At 38.9% G+C, this 26311-nt stretch overlaps 1 protein-coding gene across 7 annotated transcripts; it reads left to right on the top strand.

Moving 5' to 3' along the window:
• The first annotated feature begins 2301 nt into the window (after window positions 1-2301).
• Window positions 2302-26304, top strand: GABPB1 (GA binding protein transcription factor subunit beta 1). Of its 7 annotated transcripts, none has more exons than XM_074837802.1 (10): window positions 2308-2376; window positions 5442-5613; window positions 9604-9711; window positions 10606-10773; window positions 11245-11439; window positions 12562-12709; window positions 13058-13171; window positions 18035-18220; window positions 19556-19671; window positions 24516-26304. In XM_074837802.1, exons 3-10 carry the CDS (start codon window positions 9604-9606, stop codon window positions 24666-24668), a joined length of 1188 nt encoding a protein of 395 aa, XP_074693903.1. In that variant the 5' UTR covers window positions 2308-2376; window positions 5442-5613; the 3' UTR covers window positions 24669-26304. The 7 variants fall into 7 exon arrangements, with proteins under 7 accessions (XP_074693900.1, XP_074693906.1, XP_074693903.1 ...); XM_074837801.1 differs by lacking the exon at window positions 2308-2376 and adding an exon at window positions 2501-2612; XM_074837799.1 differs by lacking the exon at window positions 5442-5613 and having other exon boundaries at window positions 2302-2376.
• Window positions 26305-26311: the final 7 nt, after the last annotated feature.

Here is a 26311-nt window from a genome sequence, read left to right as displayed (position 1 = left end):
CATGAAAGGCTCAAACAATGTCCTCCATCTCTAATTTGCAGTGCATATAAGTGATCAGACATGTAAAAGGTTCTGGGAGGAATGAGTACAGCTCTGTGTCTTCTATATTGTGCCATCAGAGAGGTTAATACCAAAGTAAGCTGATATACTCCAACTGACATTAAACTGAACTGAACAATATTAGTAAAACGGTGCTCTTCTAAGAGCCTTTTTCAGAACTGCTCCATTTGTTTTAGTCCAGATGGGTCAAGCCAGAAAGTTATGACGATGAAAGGAGTAAGTCCACTGATGTCAAAGCTTGCGATCTAAGTGTGCAAATTAATGTTGAGTATCATACTTGCTGCTCTCCAAACTGGACTCAGAGCATGTCCCTTTTATTGTTTCGCTTATATGAAGAAATTGTGTCATAAAATCTTTTGGTCTTACTTGTATGGGCAAACCCCAACTATACATAGAAAGGTGTTTGGGAGACCTGGCTGTACAATTAGCTTTACCATATTCAAGAACTTGTTAAAACATGCTAATATGTTGACTGTGTTACAACATGCTGTGGTGTTGCCTTAGGTTAAAACACATTTTCCTATCAGCACATATGTTACTGTGTAGCAGTATTAGGTAAATAAAGAAACAATTTTTAACAGTAGAAATCAGTGTGCTTTTTAATAGAATATATTCGATTATTTAGTTAGCAAAATCTATAAATTACTATCTTATAAAGTGGGGTAAAATAAAGGAAAAGAAACCAGGTACTTTACAAGTGTGAAATGTGTTTTGACTTGCCTACATAAGACATCAAATGTCTCTCTTAAATGTACTTTTGGTGAATTCTGTGAAAAACTCCAACATTAGACATGATTATTTTAAAGATGGAAGTTGTAATCATAATAATGAAAACTCATATACAGTGCTAATGGACTACATGCATACTGCATTTTTCACGTCTATAAAAAGATTTTCAATAACACAATGTTTTGCTTTTCCATAGCACTGCAGCTAACACCACGAGGCATTCCTGCCTGTTGGCACACGCCTGTGATACCATCATAACGTTTTTCTGTATCTACTGCTACTATGTAAACGAAAACCCACAATATGGCAAGCTAAATACTTGTTGAGAGACACACTTACCACCAGTATAAAAGAGATGTGATGAAGGCTGGATTTAAGGTTTCCATACCCTGGTGACAAGTGACAGCCCCGAGGAGGTGTCCAGACTTGTTCTCTAGTGCTGCCTTCTGGCTGATCACTCCTAGAAAAATAAGTCAACAGATCCCTGAGCTAGGTGACAACATATAAAGGATTAACTGGCTTTCCAAAAAGTGGAGAATTCCTCCTGTAGCCTGACTCAGATCAAAAATACTGTGAGAAATGGAGAGGGTCCTGTCACCCCAGGTGGTGTAAGCCCCTCCATCACGCTCAGCCAGGAGGGCCGTTCTGCTGCGGTGCATGGGAAATGGTTTTCTGTCCCGAATGGGTCTATTTAAGCAGTGACTCGAGGATTCATTTCTGTGGTATTTGTGAGGTGGTGTTCGCTCTGTGGAATATGGTTATTTGTATTTTGTCCAAAGCGGCGTTAGGTAAGTCAAGGGCAAGAGATAATGGGTCTGTAAACAATGTTGTTACAAGTATTCCTCTGATAGAGTATCTAGTAGGTATTACGATCTCCAAAATAACAAGAGTGGAATTTTGTGATTGATACCTTTTTCTGAAGGATGTACGTTATGGAATCTACACTTTATGGAAGACTGGCGGCTTGGAATAGCTTTGGGGGTAACATGAGTGTGACCATTCTGCATAGCTGAAACAAAACCAGGAGACACATTTCAGGGGCTGGGATGTCCGGTCCAATGCCAGCTTGGGACTAAAGGCCAGAGCTCTCTCACGGAGCAGCAAGGGTTTACGATCATTTTGGAGTTGGCATCCATAGCAAATCCTATGTCTATAATCCCAAAGCGTAGCTAAAGCCCTACCTAGGGAAGGCAAGGCAACAAAGTCTTTGCCTTAGACAGGGCACCATCACCCGGGAGCACAATCGGAGCCCGAGCACCCATGAGGCAGGAAGACCAACCCCCGCCGCCCTACGGCAAAAAGGAGCCCCAAAAAGGCCGGCGTACAGGACGGCGACCCCCCCTTCTCATTTCCTGAGCTGCTTCTCGAGAGGCCGCTCTGCACCCGCCGAGCGTGGCGGGCAGGCAGCGCCCTGCCCCCCGCCGGGCGGGAAGCGGGACGGAACATGGCGGGCCCCTCCAGTCCCCGCTTCCCCGCCTTTCCCCGCGCCGCCGCGCATGCGCGGCAGGCGGCACAGAGGCCGTATCCCTCCGCCGAGCCCCTTTTGTCGGGGATATTTGTGTAATAAGATAATTCCTGCACCCCATGGTAAGTGCCGGGCGCCCCTCGAACCGCTGCCCGCGGGCGGCCCGCGCCGCTCCGCGCCCGGGCGCGCGCTGGCGGCGGGGCAGCGCGGCGCGGCACGGCGCCCCTCCCCTCCGCTCGCCGTGTCCCTCCGCCAGGCGCAGCGGGGACTTTTGTGTGGGGCTTTTGGGCGCCGATGAGCGGCGGCCTCCGGCGCCCCTGGTTGTTGTTGCGGCGGCGGCGGCCGGGCTGGCAGCACGGTAAGGCCCCATCCCCGCGCCCCGTCTCTCCCTCACCCCCCCGGGCCGGCCAAGCTTTTCCAGGTCAGTCTGCGCCTTTGTATAGGGCCCTGTTACCGGATGTGGAAGTTGATCTCTTCGCTGGTAAAAAATAATTCCACTTCCCCCGGAACCCGGCGCCGCGGCTCCCTCCGCAGCGCCCAGCCCAGCCAGGATTTCCTGTTGGGGAGAGCGGGCGCGCTGGCCGGCCTTCCGGGGACCCCGCCGCGCGGGGGGCGCGGGCAGCGCTGGCGGCGGCCTGGGCCGCGGTGGCGGCCTGGGCGGCCCGCGGGGCGCCGGGCGCGGCCTGTGGGGCAGGGGCTGCGCCGGGGTCGGGGGCCGCCGCGCAGCCGGCGAGGCGGGGTGGGGGGGACGGGTCGCCTCGGGGCCCAGGTGCCCGCGCCCTCCCGCGGCAGGCGCCTCTCCGGCGGCCGCGGCTGCCGCATGGGCCCAGGCGAGCGCGACGCGCCCGGCGAGGGGCCCAGGCTCTGAGGGGCAGAGCGAGGCCCGGCTCGTCCCGCGTCTTTCCCCGCCGGGCGGTCCGGTCTGGGCCGCGTGGGGACGGTCTCGGGCCTCGCGTGGGGCGGGGTGGCCGGTTCCTGTCACGGCCTGGCGCCCCGGGGGCGGCCGAGCTGCGTGCCGGAGCTTGGCGCCAAAGGTGCCCTGAGGAGAGAGGCAGCCTCGGGGGGGCGGGGAGCGCTTCCCTCCTCTGCAGTGACTCTCACCCGAAATCTGTAACTCTCGCTTGGAACTCTTAATAAAGCGTACGATGGGAGCGTAAACGTGGGATAAGATGCGTTAGTTCGGACTGTTGTTTTTCTTTTCTTTCCTAGTAGTCAAAGTAGTTTGTGTTGGTGTCTCATAGCACATCGGTGAAATGTGTAGGAAGTCTTCTGTGCTTAGTTTTTAACCTAAAGCAGTTGAATGTTGTCCTTTAACCTGCTTACTAAAGTAGCTTTTATTTAATGGCAGATGCTGCATATTAAGAATTAAATGTGCTAAAAGTTGTGAATGCACACCTTGGGGTACTTTAATTTTTTTTTAATTAGTGATGACTTATGAAGTATTAGTAAGACTAAGCAGTTTAGTTGAAGTGTGTGTGCACAGAGAAATATTTGTAAGGGTACATAAATCTGCTGTGTGAATAAGGTTAAGAGCGTATGCAGCAGATCAGCATATGCTAGGTGTAGATTCTTGTTCGTGACCCACTTTCTTAGCTGAAAACAGCTTGTTTTCTAGTTTTTTTTAGGCCTAGGTGCTAGACAGAAACTGTTGAGGAAGATTCCTCATAATAAAATGGATGCTTTAATTAGGCTGGTGATTTTTATTTGAGGATATTTTCAAGTTTCAGTTAATCTGAGAAATACTCTTAAGGCTGTAGTACAGTTCAGAGGATACATCACAAGCCCTTAGATTCTTCACATCAATCATAGCTGCCATAACGTAACCTTTTTGATATCTAGTGCCAAACTTACCTATGAAAGTTTTGTAGCTTGTTGGCAGTGCCAGCCCAAATCTTAGTTGGTGCCAGTGGTTCACCCCTGTTGCTAATAATATTTTTTTAGACGTTGCATTTTGTTGCAGATAACGGCCAAGTCTGTGCTCTCCTTTTTAAGGACAAGACTTTTCTACCATCTGTGTTTTTTGTTTGAGTTACGCTGATGATTGGTGCTAATTTAAATTAATGTCCTCCACAAACCTAAGTGGAGGACAGACCTGCATAAATCCAGGCTTGACTATTTTAACCACTAAGCTATTCAACAATATGTTTGCTTTTCTGATCTCTTTGCTCAGATCAGGTATTTTTCATCTGATGCATACATAGTCCAACATGAAGGTCATGTTGCTGTTTAAACAAACTAGAGAGAATTTAGTTACAAACAACACAATCATAGAGGAAAGCTGAAAGCACTGGAATTAAAGCTGACTGCTGTTAATGTAATTTTTATTATCATAGTAGAAGTGTGCATAGTCTAGGCCTATGATATTTATTTTAAGATTTGAACTATGACATGTGAAATCACTGTGACAATACATTTGGAAAGGTATGATTCCCTTAGGAAACAATATAGGAACTTTTTGAGTTTACTCCATGTAAGTCCCTGTAATCGCTATTAAATGATATATACAGTAAAATCATACCAAAGGTTTTAAGATATGCTAGCACATGGAAATACACCTAGGTTTAATGCAGACCCTCCAGTTCATTTAAAAGTTACAAAACTGTAATTGAAATAAAAAGCTTTTTGAAGAGTTGTTCTGAGTTGAGGTATTGCTCTGTTACATCAGGATGTAAAAAAAAAAAAAGTTGATCCTGTTATTTCAATTCTAATAACGATCAAAACTGCTTGATTAAATATTTAAATAGTGCTAAGTATTTGTACTTCAACATATTTTTGACCTTGGTATGGATAGGCATATAAAATTAGTTTGAAATTGCTATTCTGAGTTTCTAGCGGTACTGTGCAATGTTGAAATCAGTACGATGACAGCATTTCTGAAGATCAGGTCTGGGGAAGCATGTGGATTTTTTAAAAATGGTGGAAGGAAAAAGACATTCTGAAAAGAGCATTCTTTTTCCGGATGTAATGGTGTGAGAGATGATGGGTCTCAAGCTATGTTCCAAGTGCAGTTCTGCGTGTCACTTGAGTAGGGAAACCTGTTTAATTAGCATTTCATGGAACTTTGTCCTGGGTTTTTTAGGAATGATCACAAATCCTTATAGATGCAGTGTATATTGATTCAGTTTACCTTCCAATAAATTGCACTGCTTCAGTCCATGCCTTTCTAGTGTAAGTGTGTCTCTTTTAGGAGCGTGCCTTGGTGGAAGTATGCTGGCGGCTGCAAGATCTCATGTTAGCGGATGTCCTGCAACAACTGTTTGGTGCTTGTTGATTTGGACCATCTGATGTTCACCAGTGCAGTGGTAGAAGGGGGATAAGGCTGGGTCCAGGATCCCTGGAGCAGGACACCAATCTGAAAGGTGCTGCAATATTTTAAGCCAAACAATCTTCTTCCTTTGGGCTGCAGACTCTGCTGTTCTGTTGTCCGTAGGCTGCGGTGTGGTACCCCAGGCTTCCCAAGCTGCATGTTTTTCAGCTCACTTCCCTCCCCACAGAGCCCATTTTGCACAGTTCCACCTAGACTCCAGTCAGGTGCTGTTATATACCCCTCGGGTAACAGCATGATGTTCAGAGTTTTATAGAAGGTAAAAAAAATTAAGATGCATACAAAAAAGCGCTATGATTTCCTATTGAACAGAAGTAAAATAGCAAGAATAATTTGATGTAAGTTTTAATTACTAGTTAATTGTGGTATGTGGCTAATGATACTGTACAGAATGCATTGCAGTAATGAAATGTGGAAGTTCCGGAGGTGGTTAATGCAAAGAAGTCCAAACCCAGCAGAAACTCTTCCCTATTTATTCAATTATAGACAAAACCCTCTGTTCACACAGTTGTGTAGGAGCTCTTAGAAGTCTGAAAACATACTCAGGTTACCATAAGAATAACTATAACAGTCTGAAGACTTTATTTCAGAGCCAGTGATGTTTTATTGTCTGAAAGAATCCTGTTATAAAGCATTACCCAGCTGTTGTGCTAGCCAAGCTTGATGGAAATGGCAGTTACTGGAGAGTACTCTCTAACACAGTTCAGTAGAGTTGATTTGTAACACTCAATGGAGTAGCAGCAGTACTTAAGAGTGCTGCTTTGAAATGGAAAGCTCATTTCAATTTTAAATATATTTTATTGTACTATATATAGAACTTCGCTTGTGATAGTATCACTGTAGTTATTGTAGTGTTACTAAATGATCTCAAGAGAGCAGCTGAAGAATTTTTCTGGAAAGGGAAGAAAGGGAAATGCCAACTCTGCAGAACCTTCTTGGTACGCCCCAGTACTGGCAGTGGAAGAGTATGGGGGGAAGTGTGGGGCATGGTATTACGCAAGGGTTTCCTGACCTTACAATGCTGGACCTTGGAATGGTCTGTCAAGTAGAAATCAGCTTTGGGTTGACTATTCTTGAGAAATTTTGTGAATGCTGGTATCCATTAAAAGTGCATGAGTTTTGTTGGAAAGGCCTCTTCAGTTGCTGTTGTTAGTGCATTAGGAACATGATTTTTGAGTTCAACAGTGTAATTTTTCTAGGTTTTTAACTTTCTTCCACTAGATGGCCCATGCATGCCTTCAAGTACCCTATGAGAACCAAAACTTCTACTTCATTTCTAAAATAAATTCATGTCATTTTAACTGAAGTTAAAATTCTACATCATGAAACTTAAGTAAACTTTGTGATGCTTTGTGCTTGTTTAAAATACAAACACTTTTTCTCAACCAAGAGAGTGTTGGTTAATGTAAGTAATACATGGTGATGAAAGTTACATCATGTGTGATCTTGCATGTCCCTCTTTTTCCTTGATTAGAATATCTCTTGGTGAGTGTAGTACAAAGCTGTTTAGTTTTGCATTGAGATGAGAACTGATGTACTGTCATTCTGACAGTGTGTTCAACAGTAGTGGTTCAGAGAGACTCTGAAAAGGTGTTGATCTCAGGCTGAAGTTTGTTCTTAACATCTCCTGGGAGTGAGACTTGTATTTTGCAGGCCACCATAATTGGTTTTTTATTTTGCTGCATAGGGTTTTGGTAACAACTTTGCAGCATATTTCACCAGTATAGATGTGGTCATTTAAATACTACGCTATAGGTGTAGTATTTAAATGTACAGACTGTAACTTAATTCACCTATTTTTGTTGTCTAACAGACATCAAGTATAAGCTTGTTATCAAGGCTGTCTTTTTGGTTAGTGGAGAAAGACAAGTATACACAGAAGGCTGAGTGTGGTTGGACACTGGAACGAGGCTGAAGACGTGGTGGGATGTTCATCTACAGAGACATTCAGACCTCAACAGGACAGAGCCCTGTGCAGCCTGAGCCTGTTGGGCCAGTTCTGACTGGGAGATTGAACTAGGTGACCTTGAGAGGTCCCCTCCAGCCTCAATTATTCTATAATTCCAAAAGGAGACTTGATTAGTTCCTTTTCTCTACCGGTGTTTAAAGCAAAAATAAAGGAAAATGAATTGTCTTTCTGAATTAGTTCCTAACTTCAGTATTTTGCATTAAGTTCCAGCTTTCCTTTTGCTTCTGAGGACCTTGACGTGGTGGTATTAGATCACCAGAAAAAGTGTGTGTCTGTATGTGCTCTTTTCCTTCTTAAATTGCACGCCCCTGAAAAAAAAAAAAAAAAGGGGTCTCATATAAAGGGTACTATATTCCTTCATTTCATTGTTGCACTTGCCAGATGCCCTCCCTGTCCTATACTGTTTTATATCATTACTCCTAGTGTCTCCCTTTAACAAGATAGTAGATTTTCTCTTATTCCTGTTTCTTGTTTGCTTTTTCTCTTTATGGAAGAGGGTCAGCTGTTGTCCCTTCCTCTGCATCTGACTCTGTGCTCCTTTTTTCCTTCCTTTTTCCATTGTCAGTATTTGTCCTGTACAGCCACTTTCTTGCTCCTCTTCCCTTTTCTGGCTGGAGGCAAATCAACATGTCCATGTGTATTAGAAGGATGGACATAAATAGAGTATTATTTTGGTGAAGGGGATATTTCTGTCTGCAATAAATTCTGTAGACAAAGAGGTAATCTGCTCCAGTTCATGGCTCTACTGATACGTGTTGGAGTTCTGCATTTGCAGTATTTCTGTGTTCCTTTCTAATTTCTTCCAAAGTCAATAGTTTTCAGCTTATTGAGCAATATACCACACAAATTTTGCCAGTTGAGCCAGGTGCAGAGAACTTTCTAAATATGTTTGTTTTGTGATCGAAGTGTATGTTTAATGGGATTTCTTTCTGAGCTGATAGACCATAATTTTGTGTAGGAAATTGACTGCATGGCCTTGCAATCGCTGTTATTAGTAATACAGGTTTAACTTTGCTTTTGACTGGAAACAAAACTGATGGAAGTAATTCCGTTCTTAGCATCCTGGTAGTGGAAAACATAGGTACAGGACTAAAATGTTACTGATATGTTTTGAATACTAGTGTGAGTTGTGGTTTAGTTCTAAATTTTCTCTTTACCAAACAAATTTAATAGGAAGGTTGACATAGAGTGGATTTAAAAAGATGTTATACAAGGAAGTCTTTGATGCAACAGAAGATAGATAGGTGTCATTTGTCTACCTATTGTTTTGCATGCTCTGTGTTACATGGAGCTTTGAGTGTGGTAAAACGGAGTATCTAAAGATGATGTGAAAGTTTTTCAGCTGGTATCTTGGTCGTGTCTCAAAATTTTGCACTTAACGTTTTAGAAACTGTAGGCAGTTGAAGCGGGTAATGTTTGTTTTCAGGCAGATATTTTAGTTCATATATCTGATGCGTGTAATACAATAATATGCTTTATTGTGTCATTCTGTAGCTAGGAATACAGGAATTATATTTTTGAGTGACCAAAATGAAGTGATAGTGATGGACAAGATGTCAGAAAAGTGCTGTGTTTCATATCTTTCTAAATGCATTTACACAGTGGTATCGGTTAAATACATGTAACTTTGGATAAGTGAAGGTAGTGCCTTTAGGCGTGTGACATAGCCATGGTGTAGTACCATTTGAAAGCTGGACAAAGCTGCAGAACATTGCAGTATCAGGTGAGAGCTTCTAAACCACTTTCTGCTATAAGAAATGTGCATCCAATTCAGTTTAAATTTAGTTTGATATAACTTTGCAGCTGCTACGCTTACAGCATTGCAGTATTGAACTCTTCACCCCAGTGTCAGTTCTGTTTGGCTGACAAAAGGAATTCTAAAATCAAGCTGCTTATTGCAATCAGTAAAGCTTGTTCTCATGGCTAAAGCACCAACTCCAGTTTTTGAACTTTTCAGAGTAGTTCAGAAATAATAATTTTTTAAAAGTGGCATTTGTGTACTTAATATAGTATTAATGTTATTTTTTCTTTGTATTCCTTTATGACCTTCACTAGATGTCACTAGTAGATTTGGGAAAGAAACTTTTAGAAGCTGCACGAGCAGGTCAAGATGACGAAGTTCGCATTTTGATGGCAAATGGAGCACCTTTTACCACAGATTGGGTAATGAAAACTTTTGCAGTGTTCAGTAAATCCTTTTACTTTTCTCACCTGAAGAAGAAAGTAGGATTATTACAATTAAGTATTTATATTGCAAGCCTTGAGAGTTTCTTCTTGGAATTCTGCAGTCACATCATGTCTAATTCAAAACTAAAATTGTCTGTTTTTTCATATGACCTCTTACTGATTTCAGTAACAGACTGTGAATGAACTCGTTCTGGTGGCTTTTAAGATGAACTTTGGAATCGTTAATGAGAGAAAGCAGCAATTATCTTCTTAGATACTGTGTTTACGCATTTAGTATAGCAAGAGGTGTGAATTAAGAAAGCAGAGTCAACTGCCGAATATGTGCAGCTGAGAGTTCCCTGGTGTGGATGCTCTGAGTTGTCTTCTGGAGGCGACTATTTCTGAATAGATTGTGTAGGGAGGTCAGGTGCCTAAAATTCCAGGGTAGTTAACAAGCCCTTAAAAGCCTTAATCTACTTAGTGACCCGACTTTCAAGTTGACCCCATTTTGAGCGGGAGATCGGACTTAAGTGACTTCCAGAAGTCTCTTCCGATGTTGGTATGGTGTGTTGACCAACACTGAAAATGAGGTCAGGGCCCTTGAAACATCACACCTCAAAAGACAGAAAAAACAGCACAGACCTCAAAGTTGCTTCCAGTAAACTGTTTTTAGTGTATTGTGATTATTGGGGGGGCGGAAATTAAAGGTGTGGGGTTTTTTTCCCTCTTCATACTCTGTAAAAGCTCAAAGCCCTGATAGCTTCTTTCGAGACTGCAAGGGAAAATGATTTTGAAGTGGTGACCTGACACCTGAGTTTGATAGCTGCAGAATAAGAACAAATACTTCATACTGACATCTGTTAAAACTCCACTTTTTCCATTACATTACAGTTGGGAACATCTCCACTTCATCTAGCAGCACAGTATGGACACTACTCAACAACGGAAGTGTTGCTGCGAGCAGGTGTAAGTCGGGATGCCAGAACCAAAGTGGACAGAACTCCATTACATATGGCAGCATCAGAAGGCCATGCCAGCATAGTAGAAGTCTTACTTAAGGTAAAGACTGCTGAAGCAAGGTCTGAGGTGGGGATATTACAATGGCTTATGGTCAAATATTTGCAATTTCCTTTTAGTCATGAAACCAACATTGAAATTATGTGAATATTTATACTGTGTGCATTGGGTGCTTTGTTTTTCCTGTTAAACTGCAATTTATTTTAGCGTTAAAATCAGCATGATTTTAGGGAATTAGTTGTTACTGTTTCAAAATAAGACTGATTCCTAATTTGACATTGTGTGAGTAACAACTTTTGGAACCAAGACATGTTTTGTTTTAGGGACTCTTTAATCCTTTGAGGTAAATAATTTATTTGGTAGTTGGATTGAAGTACTTTTAATAAATCTGTAAATGTAACATAACAGGACGTTACTAATGGGGAAGGACACTTTTGGGCTTCGTTCTGTGACCAGCATTACTTAATTCAGATACTTCTAATGACGTAGTTTATGCAATGATCTTGTTTGTAGCATGGTGCTGATGTCAATGCGAAGGACATGCTCAAAATGACTGCACTTCACTGGGCTACTGAACATAACCACCAAGAAGTTGTAGAACTCTTAATAAAGTATGGAGCAGATGTTCATGCTCAGAGTAAATTTTGCAAAACAGCATTAGATATTGCGATAGACAATGGAAATGAAGACCTTGCAGAAATATTACAGGTAACTTTTGATTCATGATGTTAAGGGAACGTGCAACAAAGTACTTGTTTACACATGTGATAAACTAAGTTTTTAATGTAGCAGCAGTGAGACCATGTATTGACTGATAATGCTAAACTCCAGTCCAGTTCATGACACAGAAATGAGATTAATGTTAGTAAACATTAATTGGCCGAAGAACATTTTCACCACCTACAAAATCAAGGAGAGGTATCCTTTATTTTCTTAAATTTGAGTGTTGTAGTGCACCGAACTAGGTGGAGTCTTTACAAGCAAGGTGTCGAACTTTAACTCCCTACTCTGCCAGTATGTTTTGACTATACCCTAGTGTTCTGTGAGCCTCATATATGGGTACTAATTTCCTAACAATTTGAGATCAGGAGGGGAGAGAAGAGATGGCAATTTTTCCTGAATTAGAAAAACTAGGATTGAATTGTTGAAGTGATTGGGATCAGGATTATAATAGACACGTCCGTGGAAATGTGTGCTCACTGTTCAACAGTGTTCTTAAAGGCAAATTAAGTGCTAAGCATTATTGAGAAAACAGTAGAAAGCAAATGAAAAATACCATTATGCCACTGTATAAATCTGTTGTTCCTCTACGTCTTGAACTGTACGAACTTCTGTTCTCTTCCTTTAGCCTTCTCTTCATTGCAGAAAGGATATAGTAAAGAAAAGTCAATAATTCAAAGAAAGACAAAAAGAAGACTGCTATCTAAAATTCATGGCAATTACTAAGCTGTCAGAGCTGATTTTCATGGCATGTAGCTGCCACAGCAGTCTTGGTTATTCAGACCTCTATTTTAGACAGGTGTGCTTGCATATCTACAAAAGGGCCTTGTCTTTATATGGTCCTCTTTGTTTACAATAAATGATAAGGAGTAGTAGCAGTATGTCATTATTCTCTTTCACTTCAGCAGACTTTTGTCTTTAGATTTCAGCCCCCCAAAAATGTATCTTGTGTACTTAAACAGAACACAAGATGTGACACGATGTATGTATATTGCATGAGTATGATGAGGGAGATCCTGTTTGAGTGGAATGTGCAATAATTCTAGTTCTTACAAGATAAATAACTTTTATACCTACAGTTGGAATGATACTATTACCTCTGTCTCCTAGATTGCAATGCAGAACCAAATCAATACGAATCCAGAGAGTCCGGACACTGTGACGATACATGCAGCAACACCGCAGTTCATCATTGGACCTGGAGGGGTGGTGAACCTAACAGGTCTGGTATCTTCTGCAAATACATCAAATGGAACAGGTATTTAGATGCCTATAGGATAGCTACTGGGATTTTCTATGTGAATTTCACTATATTCTAGTGAAAAGACTTGAGGAAAACCAGTGGTAAGAGTAGAATAGTTACCATGTTCCTCTTCAGTGTTTTTTGTGTTGTAAATATCTAGGTTCTTAAAACAACAGTCTTCACAGAGATAAATTATCAGAACCTGTATTTGCTTAACAAACTTGCCTTCAGAATAGCACCTTGGTTCAGCAGAATGTTGCTGAGAACAGCATGTGTTAGAAGCTTCAGTGCAATAGTAATAAAAAAAGGCACTTTACTGGTTTTAAATTTATCAGATAATTTTTTTTTCTTTCATCCCTCTAGATGAAACAGGAGTGTCTGCTGTACAGTTTGGAAATTCATCGACGTCAGTATTAGCCACATTGGCAGCTTTAGCAGAAGCATCAGCTCCACTGTCTAATTCTTCAGAAACACCAGGTTAGAAACCTAAGTCATTTAACCTCATTTAATAAACCTGAAGTACAGAACTGGCATTTTTGGAGATACAGTTCATACAGAAATGAGATGACAGTCTTCTTTCCTTTTTTCAGCATGAACAAAATTTTTCCTTTACTTTCACCTGGAAGGTTGCCAGATTCATATGTATAATTATATCTTAGTAAGATTTCTGACCACAACCGGTATTTCTGGGCCTAATGTGAGTAACGTTCATCTTGCTGAAAGCAAGCATAATTCAGGATATTGAATTTACATCTTTGCCTACATACAGTTTAGTTGCATTTGGTGGGAGAATGTTTTCTTTGAATGCTTCTTTCTGTTAAATATTGGGAAATGGCCCCCATGTTGTTTGCATATACTCTGTCAGCAGTTTTCTTAATCTTTCACCCAAAAGGCACAAAATATTTGGTGATCTTAATGCGCAGTTTGCCCATTAGAATGTCTGTGGGTCTTCTTTTCAACATTGAGATATTCTACTTGTGTTTATAATAATATGTAGTGATTAGTATGTCACACTTGAGGCTGGTATGCTGTCATGGCACTTCAGGTATATGTAAGCCTAGCAGTACATTATTGTTCTCCTAGGAAGAAGCAGCCTGCATCTCTTGCTGCAGCTGTATGCACACTCTCTTACTGCATAAGGTGTGACAAGAAACCAGAAAGGCACAAAGAATTCCACTGCCCCTAGTTCCCAAGTTTTGCATCTCTCTTTCTTAACACAAAACCCCTTCACCCCTGCCCCATGGATCTTTGACAGTTACTGCTTTGTCTGGAAAAAAAACCTTTGGTCAGGGTTTCACACTCTGCAAGTTGCCCTGGATATCTTTCTCCATTCTTTCTGAATAGTGTGTTGCTTACTTTGTGTACTCTTCCACTTTTGTTCATTGCAACAAACAAAGTGAAGAAAGAAATGGCAGTCATGAGTCTTACAGCATCAAAGTGGATTATAATGACTAGTCATTACCACTAACAGGTTTGAGAGAGAGAGATGTAAGCCAGGAAAATACCTCCTTTTATAATTTAAGCAAGTTGTAATACATCTACAATAAACTTAAAATGTGATCAAAAGCTTCTGAACTGTTGCAAGTTAGTTTATAAGAGGATGCCACTAAACTTCTGTTCCAGACCATATTTTCCAGTTATGGTGTATGTTAATATCTTGCCATTACACAAAAAAATCAGGTAGAACTAGCACTTAGGAGGTTGAGTGCTAAGTTAATTCTTTGTTAGCTAGCTTTGGCACACAGAAATCCCTAGGTTTTGTCTCTGAAGCAGACTATGTACTTGAATAAAAACATCTGTTATTCTGTGAGTCCCCAAAGCTGTTTTGGTGGATACCTGGCTTTCTAAAGAAAGCTGTGAAGTATTTCATGCATACTTTAATTCCTCAGTGCTGTTTTGCATACATTGCTCTCCAGTTTTCTTGAGCAGCATGGTATGTCTGTAGCTACTGGAGTTTTATGGTAGGCCTGATTGCTTTTTTGTTTATTTAATATTTGTTATACTGACATGTAACACTATTAGCCTTATTTCCAAGTTAGCTTGGGATTTTGAGCACTGATTAGTGATGCCATATGTAGTAAGATGAACCTAACTGTAAAGCTGATGAATGGAGATCACTATGGAGAGCAACAACCCTCTGATCAAAGATTTATGATGGTACCCTGATTTTTTTCTAAACATGCTTCTAAAGAAATGCATTTATTTTGCTTTTTTGTTGGTGATGGTCAGTATGATAAATTTTACAGAACTGAGATACTTTGAGTGGCCAAAGTCTTTGGTACTTAAAAATTCGCCAGAATTCAGCTCCGCAGATGACATTCTTATGAACAGTTTTCACTGAAAATATAGAAGAGATCTGTACTCTCAGACTTGCTGGTATGACAGCTACATTCCAACATATACCAGAGTTTTCATCTCTAAGTATTTTGAAGTCCTGCAGGACTACTTAATACATCTCTTTTCTTCTACTGCTTCTCAAAGCAGTACCTAAGCACAGCCGTACTGTTTTATGACATTTAAATATTGCAAGCAAAGTGAATGATTCAAAACCAGAACGCGCTGCCTTTCGTTACAGAATAAGCTGCTGATATGTTCAATCAATTAATACATTTCAGTGAAATTCAGATCTAATTGCAGGGGAAAGAAACTTGAGAAGGGATTGCATGGGATTACAGAGCATTAAATGTGTATCCAGGACTCAGTAGTAGACTTTGGTAACTAACTGTTCTCATGTTTCATGACCCTAGCCTTGCAGTGGTGCAGTGTAACCTTTGTTACGTGTCACTAAACCACTGAAGATAAAAATTTTTAGAGTGGAGGCGTGAGACGACAGGCAGGAATATGCTTGAAGTCTTGATGCAGTAGCTTCCCACCTTCAGTAATGCAGTGTGCATCATAACTAACCCTCCTGTTTATTTCAGTAGTTCTGCTTTGATTTTTATGCAGATGTGTGGGGAATCTTGCAGCATCTTACTGTCTGCAAATTATTTCCTGGATGTTTACTCCTTTAATAGTTTATAAAATGTAAAGAATACAAAAGCAGCTTTTTGTCATCTGTGCATCAGTAGTAAGTATATTCAAGAAAAAAGAGGAAAAAAAGAAAAACACAACAAAACCCCCCCTTCTCTTTGTGCTCATCTTGTAAAAGATCCATTTATAAATACTCTCAAAAACTGTAGGATTGAGAATTCTGGTTTTGGCTCTTATTCTGTATTTAGTCTCCTGTATTTAAGACTGTATAAACTTGGGCAAAGCAGTTAGGTTCTGCCTCTTATGTTGTTTCTGTCAACTTCAAAAGAAGAGAAAAATGTAAACTTTACCCTGATCTCCTCCTCCTAGTTCCTCATGTCTTACAGTTAAAAACACATCAATTTTGTAAAACCAAAGAAAAAAAGGTACTTCTCACTGGAGCTGAATTGAATCATGCTTTTTTTTAATTGTCACTCAGATGAAGTATATATGAGAACATGGACATTACGTACAAACGTGGTGCATAATGTATGTGTGGAACTTGGATTAGAGAAAAATCTGATTTAAGATACATATTTGGAATACAGTATTTGGTGTGCTTATGTTGGAGTTAGGGATATGTCTTACTGCATGTGCAGGTGTTCTCCCCCCTGCACACGCAGCAGAAAAAAATGCACATTAATACAGAGATTCTTGACAATAATGCTGCTGTTTTAAATGACTTCAGCTTTCCTTCAGCATATGAAGTAGTGTAGTAACTAGTGATTATATGGATATAGAAACAGAGAGAGCAATGAAGGAATAAGAACAGTATTTATGGGGGTATTTTATATGGAATAACTTCTTTTTAGACAAAATATCCATTTTTCTTTCAGTGTCTGAAGAAGTCCTAATAATGTTTCCTTCCAGAACTTAAAGCCCAATGCTGAGTTTGAAACTGAAAGATCAGAGGTGTTTGCCACAGCAGTTAATATGGGCACTTGCAACTTGGAATTTTTGTGATGATGGTCTTTCTTGCTTTACTTGGAAGCTGAATCAAGTTCAATACAACACCACTTACTCATGTAGGACTTACTGTTTTGGTTTACTGAATAAACACTCTGTGAATACTTAAGCAGTGCTATAGGACAGTAATCTCTGAACATAAAGATCTTCAGAAGACAATGACTGCAGTCATTATTTGAACAACAGAGTGATTTTTGTGTATGTGTTCTATTGTAATTAAAAGATGAAAGCTTCAGGGTTCTATCTATGTTCTCTCATCTGGAGCATCACAACACACTCTATAGGGTTTTAATTTCATCCCTCTAGATAGAAAGCACTCTAATGTCTGTTATTTAAATCAAAGGCTTTGCTTTTACCCAGACAAATTGAAAAGAAGATACAGAGTTAGTGTGCTTGAAATTCTTTGATTGTGCTACTAGTGATCTTGCTCTTTGTCTCAGTATCTTGTTTTAAAAAATAAGGGTTGTAGTGCGAGACCCCAGTTGCAATGTATAGTTCAAGCTGTGGTATGTGTTGTAGTTCTGAATGCAGTCTTTCCCTTATCTTACCTTGATTTATGTGTACTCATTATCGAATAATGAATTTGAAATATTTAGTTGAGCTGGGATATTTTATTTTTACTTTCACCTATAAAATTATATACATACAATATTTATTTTACTTTTTAAGCTTTATCATTCTCCTTCAAAGGTGTAAAAATGTCAACTCTGCAGAACTTTTCCTTTAGTCCTGTTTCATACTTTGTATAATAAATAAATTTGTGTTTGAAGTACCCATGTAGTACAGACAAAACTTTAAGATTCTCTAGAGGTCCTTCAGTCTGTTGTTATCTTGAAGACCACTATGGTAAGCAGAGAAATTGGGGCTGGGTCCAGAGGTACACCTGGCAAGGCACTGGTTGAGGAGTAGTTTCAAGCTAGTATTTCAAGTTTGGGTTTTGTTTTGTTTGTTTGTTTTTTTTTAATTCTGCTGTTAGTGTAACTTAGTCCAGCTTGTGTACAATGCAGGTTATTTGTGTTCTTAAAAACAACTCTTGTTCTTGCTGCTATGTTATCACTGAACCCAAAGTGTCAGTGTTGAGTGGAATGTATCTGTTAGGAAACATGCTACATAAAAAAAGTATTATATGGAGCAAGATAAACAGGATGGAGTTACATGTGATCTTGAGAATGTTAGTGCTTTATGTTGGCCTGGTGAAAGATTTCTATTAACAATATAATACCTAGTAATGCATTAATTGGAGGGTGGCGGGGATCAAATTTTGAAAGACATGGAAGAAATCTTTCTCAGCAGTATCAAAATGCATTTGAAATCACAAAGCTTAATTTATAAATTGGCTTAAACCCTTTACTAATCTGTTGACAGTTGTGGCCACAGAAGAAGTTGTGACTGCAGAATCTGTGGATGGTGCTATTCAGCAAGTTGTCAGTTCTGGAGGTCAGCAAGTTATTACTATAGTTACAGACGGCATTCAGCTTGGGAATCTTCATTCGATTCCAACCAGTGGAATAGGGCAACCAATCATTGTGACCATGCCAGATGGACAGCAAGGTGAGTGGAAACTTGTACTGTTCAAGCTAGAGGAACTATCTTAGTTACAGTAATAATAATAAATGGTTAGGTGCAAATAGCTTGGACAATTTTGCGTAATTATCAATTTAAATACATCTTTGAATTCGTAGACTGTAAAAGGCTCAGACACATGAGCTACCACATGTACTGGTAGTGAGTTACCACATGTCAGCTGAGTCTTTGCATTAGGACAAAGAATGGAAGAATTACTAAACTGTGTGGAAGAGAAATGGGACGTTTAAGGAAAGAGTGATAACTACTTGCTTTGACTTCAGTAAGTTTGAATCTTGCAAATTTATTATGAAAACGAGAAGATGGAGTAAAACGAAAGCCTTCTTCCAGTAATTAGCTGTTGCCTGACTGGAAATACTGTGGGAGGTGAGGCTTGGATTTAGAAATCTGATGCATGAAGCAAGCTGTGCAAGTCCCATGGAGTGTGTTCTTAACAGAACAAAAGCCAAGTCTTGCATGCTTGAGGTTTTTAGAGGAACAGTGGCAGAACCAGTGGAGCCAGGGTGACACAAATTGCCCTGTTGGGCCATATATACTTTGTGGAAACTGCTAGTATAATAAGTGCTGTTTTGTGACATGCACGTGTTTTGGGTGGTTTCTTTTAAAGATGCTCTGCCACTACTGTTTAGACAAAAATTATTCCTTCTCTGGTTTCTTCATGAGGACTCTCAGTGTGGAGCTTGAAGAGTTGTACACTGGAGACAAATTATTTGTTTCATAGTCTGTCTGAACAAGTACAGCTAGTTATCAGAAAGCATGAATGGGAGTAGGTAGTAATTGAAGTAACAGTTATGACATTTATTTACCAGATGGTTGCATGAGAAAATTAGAGTATTAATTTCTTTAGATCCCTATTTTTTTTTTCCTTCAAGGTTAATAATTACTGGATTTTCAGATTATCTAAGGTGTTCTAATTAATCAAAATCAAAAGCCAGTTTTGTATTTAGTATTTGCTTAAGAAACGTTACAAAGGTGGTCTGCTACATAAGTTACAGAATTGACAGACTGGTAACTGCTGTAATTCACTTTCATGTCTGTTTACTCTCTGAAAAACGGCAGTGTCCAGACTGACAACTAACTATTGTAGACCTCAGTAACAAAGAATTTTAAAATCCTTTAGGAGCATGCAAGCAGCAAAATTTTCCCCATGCTGACTTTATAGTGCACTTCATTATATAGCTGTGTTTTCATAAGGGAAAGTCTTTGCATTTTATTGCTGTTAATAAAATCACTTGTATGAATTTTATATAGTGCAAATATTGCTTGAAATAAACATATTTATGTGTATAAATATGTTTTCAGTATTAACAGTTCCAGCCACAGACATTGCTGAAGAAACTGTGATAAGCGAAGAACCGCCAGTGAAGAGACAGTGCATTGAGATTGTTGAAAATCGTGTGGAGTCTGCAGAAATAGAAGTAAGGAGTATATTACGTGATATGTGTTAACCAGAGTGTTCAGCACTGAGCATCTGGCTGTGGTTTTTTGTGTTCTAGAGTTTAATTTCTGTGTTACGACAGAATGAAGTGTGTGAAACAATAACTTGTTCTGTCTCCCCTGTTACTGGAATTCATCTTTTACAAAGTTGTTGTAAAAAGAATATAGGAGGGATGTTTGCTTCATCCTCTTGTTGTGCACATAAAAGTGGCACTTGTTTAAGTATATGATAACTTCTTTTTTTTTTTCCCTTCAAGATCACTATCTAGTTTTTAAAACTAGGTACCGATGTATTATCGAGTAACTTGACTCTTTCTGCTAGCAGTCAATGAGAGTACTGTACCCTCATCTTTCTGTTAGGACCACATGCTTGTCCTGATTGTGAGATCATATTTTTAGCAATGTTTCCTTTCCATTCATGATATCTAGATAACTGCTAATGGAAGTGTGAAACAGTAAGATTCTGTGTTTGTCAATTTTTATCTTTTTTTTCTTTTTTCTTTTTTTTTTTAATTCTGGAGCAGTTTACTGTTAAATGTCTTTGCACCGTCTTGTTTTTTTTTAAATTATAGTGCGGAAGACCTAACAACAGAGAGCTTTTCATTTTATATATGACAAATAGATGTAGCTGTTCAAGTTAAACTTGTAGGTTTTTTTATATTAGCCCCAATAGGTCGACCATCTCATTTCTCCTTCTGTTACTTCTAACTGTGCTGAACAGTTTGGGTCAAAAGTTTATGAAAATTGCTGTCTGCCTTGACTAGGCTGTAAATTCTCATTTTGTCAACTCCATGATATTTCATTTATTCAAGGTTGTATTCTCCAGCTTCTGTCCATATTATCGAATTGTGCCTAATTGAATACTTTTTATTGTACAGTATGTGCTATGTTATCCATGTTTAATAACAACTACCACCTTTCATCACTTGCTTTCCCTGTCCCTAAGTTGTCACATCAAATACTTTCGGCCTTCGCAGCTTTGTGGTCATTACAGATTATCATGACAGTTGAAATTTTCTTGCTGCATTTTTTTAAAATGTATGACTGTTACAATAAAAGCATTTATTTTGTTCACACTTTTAAACATCTGCCTGAATTATTCGTAAAGGAAATTATGTTTCCTTAAGTATTGTAATAATTCTGTTAGATGAAGGAAAAAAAATCTAGATTGGTTAAGGAATAAATTGACCTATTCCTAATTACAGATAGTTGGTATAACAGTACAAATAATTATTTTAAGGGGATTACCAGTTTCAAATATATATTTTAAACACATTTCTCAAATATCAAAAGAAGTTGGTTTAAATGAGTTACTTTGTCAGTTAACTTTTAAGTGCAAGTTTTGATGACTGTCCCTGTCTGTACAACTGGAGATGCACATGCAGACCTCTGCCTCTGTGTGGAGGCCAGTTGACTTCAGGAACCCTACTATGGTTCACAGGGTTATGGTGCTACCTCATTTTGGTAACAAGGACGTTAAAGAAGTGCACATAAAGTCGGTTCACTTCAAACTTCATCATCATAGAAGGTGGTAGATACTTGAATTTGGAGGGAGTGGGACCCCTCCCCTCATTAAAATATTTTTTAGATGTAGACAACTTTTATTGTTTGGTTTCTTCGCCTCACTTGTGATTTATTCCTTTATTTCTTTATAAAGAGTTGATTCAAGGTGAAGAGTGCTTTCTTCAGCTGTTTTAAATACATAGTGTATGAACAGTTAACTGTAGTTTGAAAGTCTTAAAGTGGAACATCCTACTATTCATGTGAGGTGACAAACCTTCCTGTGGAAGTATTGTAAATAACTAAAGCTGTGGTGGTGGTTTTTGGTTTTTCTCTTTTGGGTTATTAAGTTCAAACATTTCAGCTCATTTTGAACAGTGATAGCAGTTTTCCTAAACAGTTTGATATTTTAAACATAGGATGGCAGCAAAAAAACCCCTGTCACACAGATACTTTGTTTTTCATTTTCATGCATAATTCATTAACATACAGTGATTTTTATTTTTATTCTCATATCTGACTGTTTTTCCCCATGTTGCATGTTTGAAAGGTGAGACACATTAGAACCAGGACATTCATTTCATTAGACTAAAAAAATTATTATAATTGTAAATTATATTAGTGAATTCATATCCCTGTTTTTTCTGTTAAAAAGAATGCTTGGTTTGGTTATTTTAGTTATGGGTGTCCCTATTGTCAATATATAGACTGTTAAGAAAAGTTCCATGTAATGAAGAAAATTTCCTGATAAAACAGAAGATTTCTTAACAGCACTCAGTATCCTCTAATACGATTTTTGCCTGGATAGGTTTTTATACTGATACAAAGGACTTCAGATAATTAGAACACTTTCAGTTGTGTTCTAAAGAATGCCCTAGGAACGCTTTCTGGATTTGATTAAATTAATAGATCAGATATAGTCCTTCCTATTCTAGATGTAAAAGTTAAGGAACCAATTTTCAGTGTTCAGTCTGCTGTAGATCTGCACTGCTCCTCCAGAAGCATTGGCTTCTTTCCACTGCCTAGTTAGACAGTATACTTGGCCTCAGTTCCTTAACTCATCCTGTTTACGTTAGGACTATAACTGTCTAAAAACTACACCTGTTAGTTGCTGGACTAATCTACATGGTTTGAATTGCTAGTCTGTCTGGTATACTCCTTACGGGTACACGGCTCTATTTCTGTCATCTCTGGGAAATACTCCTAAGATGTGATCCGAGAACCTCTTCACTCCCAAGTGTTTGCAGTCTGCACACACTCCATAATAGTGGTAGTGCCTTGCTTTTTGTAATGCGCTGCAGAACCACTGGCCAGTGAGCCACTGGTGGTTCCCATTCTTCTGCAGCCCAGTGGATAGAGCAGCTTTGCTTCTTGCTAGTGTTAGATTTCGACGTTTCTTTTGTGACATATTCATGAGGTAAATAATGCCCAGCTCAGTATATCCCAGAGCTCAGCGCCCTCGAGGGAAAGTTTGCTTTCCACATGTAGCAGGATCAACTGTTTTGACTGCTTCCCTGAGAATTGTCTTGTAGCTCTTTTCACCAACTTTCTGTTCCACAAGGCTGTTTTATGTAAGCTGTTAGCTCCCCTTATACTACATAGATCCCTCACAGAAATAACAGCATGTTTTGGTGGGACTGGTGCTGGAACATCTTTGGTGTATTTCAGATCCTTTGAGATGTAGGTTCTGCCATTCATTTGGCATTCATCAGTCCAGTTGCTATATGGGTCGGCCACTTGTAAAGTTGCTTAAAAAGCAGAATCCAAATTTCCAGAGGTGGAAGCTGAACCTCCTTTTCAAATAAGTAAGCAAGATCAGATGAGCTCTCATTCTATTAGCATATGCTTCAAATGAAGCAAACCCTAGCCAGCTTCCTTCAGCTCTTAAGGCCCTGTGTAAAATCAAGTTGCGCTTAATGGAGTTTGCTCTGTTCCGTATTATAGCTAGTCTTTATAACGTGTTAATAACATCTCTCCTTCCCTTGTTGTGTTTTTACTATACAGATGCTGCTGTTAGCAATGATCTGATCACCTCTGTCATTATATTCCAGCACATTCAGCACAGCATGTGACTGCTAAATGTGACTGTGACAAGTACTGAGAACAGTAGCAAGTAGGAGGGAGGCAGAGTATTTTGTATTTTCAGGCTCTGACTGTGAAAATACGTGAGTGCATCAAAGAGGTGAAGAATAGGGATGTTCTTATGGGGGTGTGGGGGGAGCAACTTCTAACAACTGTTTGAGGTATTAGATGTGAATGTGATACTGAACTGCTGAGACGGGAATAAGGTGAAAAGGCAACTTATTTTCACTGGTCCTCAGTTTTTGATAAGTTTTGTTTTTCTGGGAGATAGCTCGCTTCTCTGACAACCTCCCTCCTGTGGCTACTTAACAACTACAGTGGAAAGAATGATTTGAAATCAAATACTACCTTACTCATAAAAGTATGATGCACTTCAATGAAATGGTATTTGGTGGAAGATCAAAACAAAACTACTTTCCAAGCAAATTGCTTTTTCAATTGGTCTCAGTGCAGCATCAAACTAAATCACAGTACTGACGTCACTGGAGACAGAAATACAATTCTCCTTAATTCCTAAGGCAGCTTCATAGGAAGTGGCATCTCCCGTATTATTTTGCTTGGAAACCATTTTATAACCATCCCCAACAAACTTGTATGCAGGATGGAGTCTTAAGTTACTCCTTTTGAATTGGAAAAGCTTACCTAGCTAAATGCCTGTTAATTCATAAAAATGTGGTGTCCTTGGGGATGTAATTACACCTGGATTGCACAGTATTAATCACTTCAGATATCTTCATTTAGTAACCAGTTAATATGTATGTTTTGGTTAGTGGGCAGCTGTCACTTTCCAGTGCAAGCTGCTGTTAGGTAACAGTTTTTCATTATACTGTCTGATTAGAAGTACAGCAGAAATGAACAATCCTGTTAGATTGGAATCCAATTTTAAAAAGAAAGGGAATTGAATTGTTGAAGAAATGTTAATATAGTACGTTAGTATTTGATCACCATGCTTCCACTTTTTTATTTCCCTCTTTTTCCATGAAGGCTTGCTTGGTATCTTTGCAGCTAAAGAAACTTGGGTTTAGTATGTTTGCACTTCAAGCCTTATTGTGGGGACTAGTCTGGTGTGATAGTTCATGTCTGATTTACACAGCAGCATTTGTATAGGTTTGCCTGAGTAAGAACTGAACAGTTTCTACATGATACCGTAACACTTGAGCTGCATGTAAAGGAAAAGTATTTGCCATTTTAACTTGCATTTGATACATATTTGACAAAATATTGCTGGTTCTGTTTCTAATAGGAAAGAGAAACTCTTCAGAAACAGCTGGATGAGGCAAACAGAGAAGCACAAAAATACCGTCAGCAGCTTCTAAAGAAAGAACAAGAAGCAGAGGCCTATCGGCAGAAGTTAGAGGCAATGAACCGCCTCCAGACTAATAAAGAAGCTGTTTAATAAAAAATGAACATACTGCAAAGCCTGTTACTTTCAAAAACCTGCAGTACAATCTTGAACTGTACACTATATAGGTACAGACACAGGATTACATGATAGAGAAGATGATACAAGTTGATAACTGGACTTAAGCCGTGAGCTCTGATGAATTTCTTGTAACATAAAAACTCTGAATTTAGAAATTGTGAAAAGTATTTAAAATGAAATACTGTAAATAGTTGTTTTTTTTACAGTTTCAAAATGAGTTGATAAATCTTTTTGAAGGGATCCAGAAACACGAGAAGCCAATGTTTTTGTGAAATTTTTGATTTTAGTATGAATCTAACTTCTGAAAAACAGAACAGTTTTAAGGGTGATGTTGTTGATTTAAGCTGACAACTTAAAAATTAATTATGTGACAAAATTAATTAACAGTTATTTCTACATGGTAACAACTTAAACTTCTCTGAATAAGACATTTCCAGGTGGAAATCTTTGTACAGCTTTAAGTAGTTGTCTCAGATTCTCTGAAAACCATTTTTGGTTTTTTTTATTTTAGGTGGTGAAATTTTTATATTTAATTTCAGATATATCCAAGTAGATTTACATGTATATGAAGCTAATATTTTTTAAACTTTTCAGTTTGTACATATGCTGCATGTTTTTATAATTTCTACACATACATCTTGCATAGGTATTTTTCAGCAAAGATGAGAAAAATTATGAGAAAAAATGTTTAGCCTATAGGTCCTTTGAAGTAATCTAGCAGCCAGTTTTATTGTGGATGGTATATTTCTTGGAAGAATGTAATTTGTAATTGAACAAAAAAAATCTTAATTTACACATTAGGGGCAATTTAAAATTTGGTAATGGAGGCATTAAAACTTCACTTTGTGTGTCTTATAATTTTCCTGTACAAACATTTTAAAGTTCAGTAATTAAGAAAATAATGTCTCCACTGGAACACAAACAGTAGTTCTTTTAGAATATTCCTATTGATCTTTTCCCCAATAGCCTTGAAATTATTTCAGTGATTCATTTTTTCTAAATGGACGTTTGCATTTTAATTATGCAATTGGACAGGTAATTTTTTTTTATGTTGTAGTGATGCTCTTCTTACCTAGCATCATTGTTATTCACTGTGATACTGTGTTTGTGTGTGTCTGTGCAGTGATCTATTATGCTTAGGATTTATATAGCACGTTTCATCTTCAGAGCATTGTAAAATCTTTTAAAGAACACTTACTACACTGCCTGAGGCAGGTAAGTGAGTGTTATTGTCTCAATTTTATAACTGGTATAAGTGCAACACAGGGAGTGTTAAAACGACTGGCCCAAGACCACATGAATCTGTGGTAGACCTGGGAATAGTTCTCAGGAGTTCCTGGCTTCTAGTCCTGTGCTTAGACTGAGCTGCCTTAAGATTGTTCAGTGCTGTGTTACATTAAATTTTGAACTACTGTGCAGATTCCTTTTTTGTAAGATAAAACTCTTTGTGCTTTGCTTTGTTGTTCCATGTTTCACTGCTTTTATGGAATTGTTTATATAAACTTAAGCAAAAAGTCTAGTTTACCTATACTGTACACAGAAGAATTACCCTTAAAACTGTACTCTGGCCTACTTTTTCTATTTTACAATTAAATATCTTTTCCACATATATATAG

The sequence above is a fragment of the Strix aluco genome, chromosome 12 (assembly GCF_031877795.1).
Source record: "Strix aluco isolate bStrAlu1 chromosome 12, bStrAlu1.hap1, whole genome shotgun sequence".
NCBI classification, from domain to species: Eukaryota; Metazoa; Chordata; class Aves; order Strigiformes; family Strigidae; genus Strix; species Strix aluco.
The sequence above is the reverse complement of the archived record's forward strand: the minus strand, read 5'-3'. Positions and strand labels throughout refer to the sequence as shown.

Coding starts and splice junctions, on each gene's coding strand:
- GABPB1 (XM_074837799.1), top strand. Junction 10,774..11,244: donor TAGTAGAAGTCTTACTTAAG/GTAAAGACTGCT, acceptor TCTTGTTTGTAG/CATGGTGCTGATGTCAATGC. Junction 12,710..13,057: donor AAATACATCAAATGGAACAG/GTATTTAGATGC, acceptor TCATCCCTCTAG/ATGAAACAGGAGTGTCTGCT.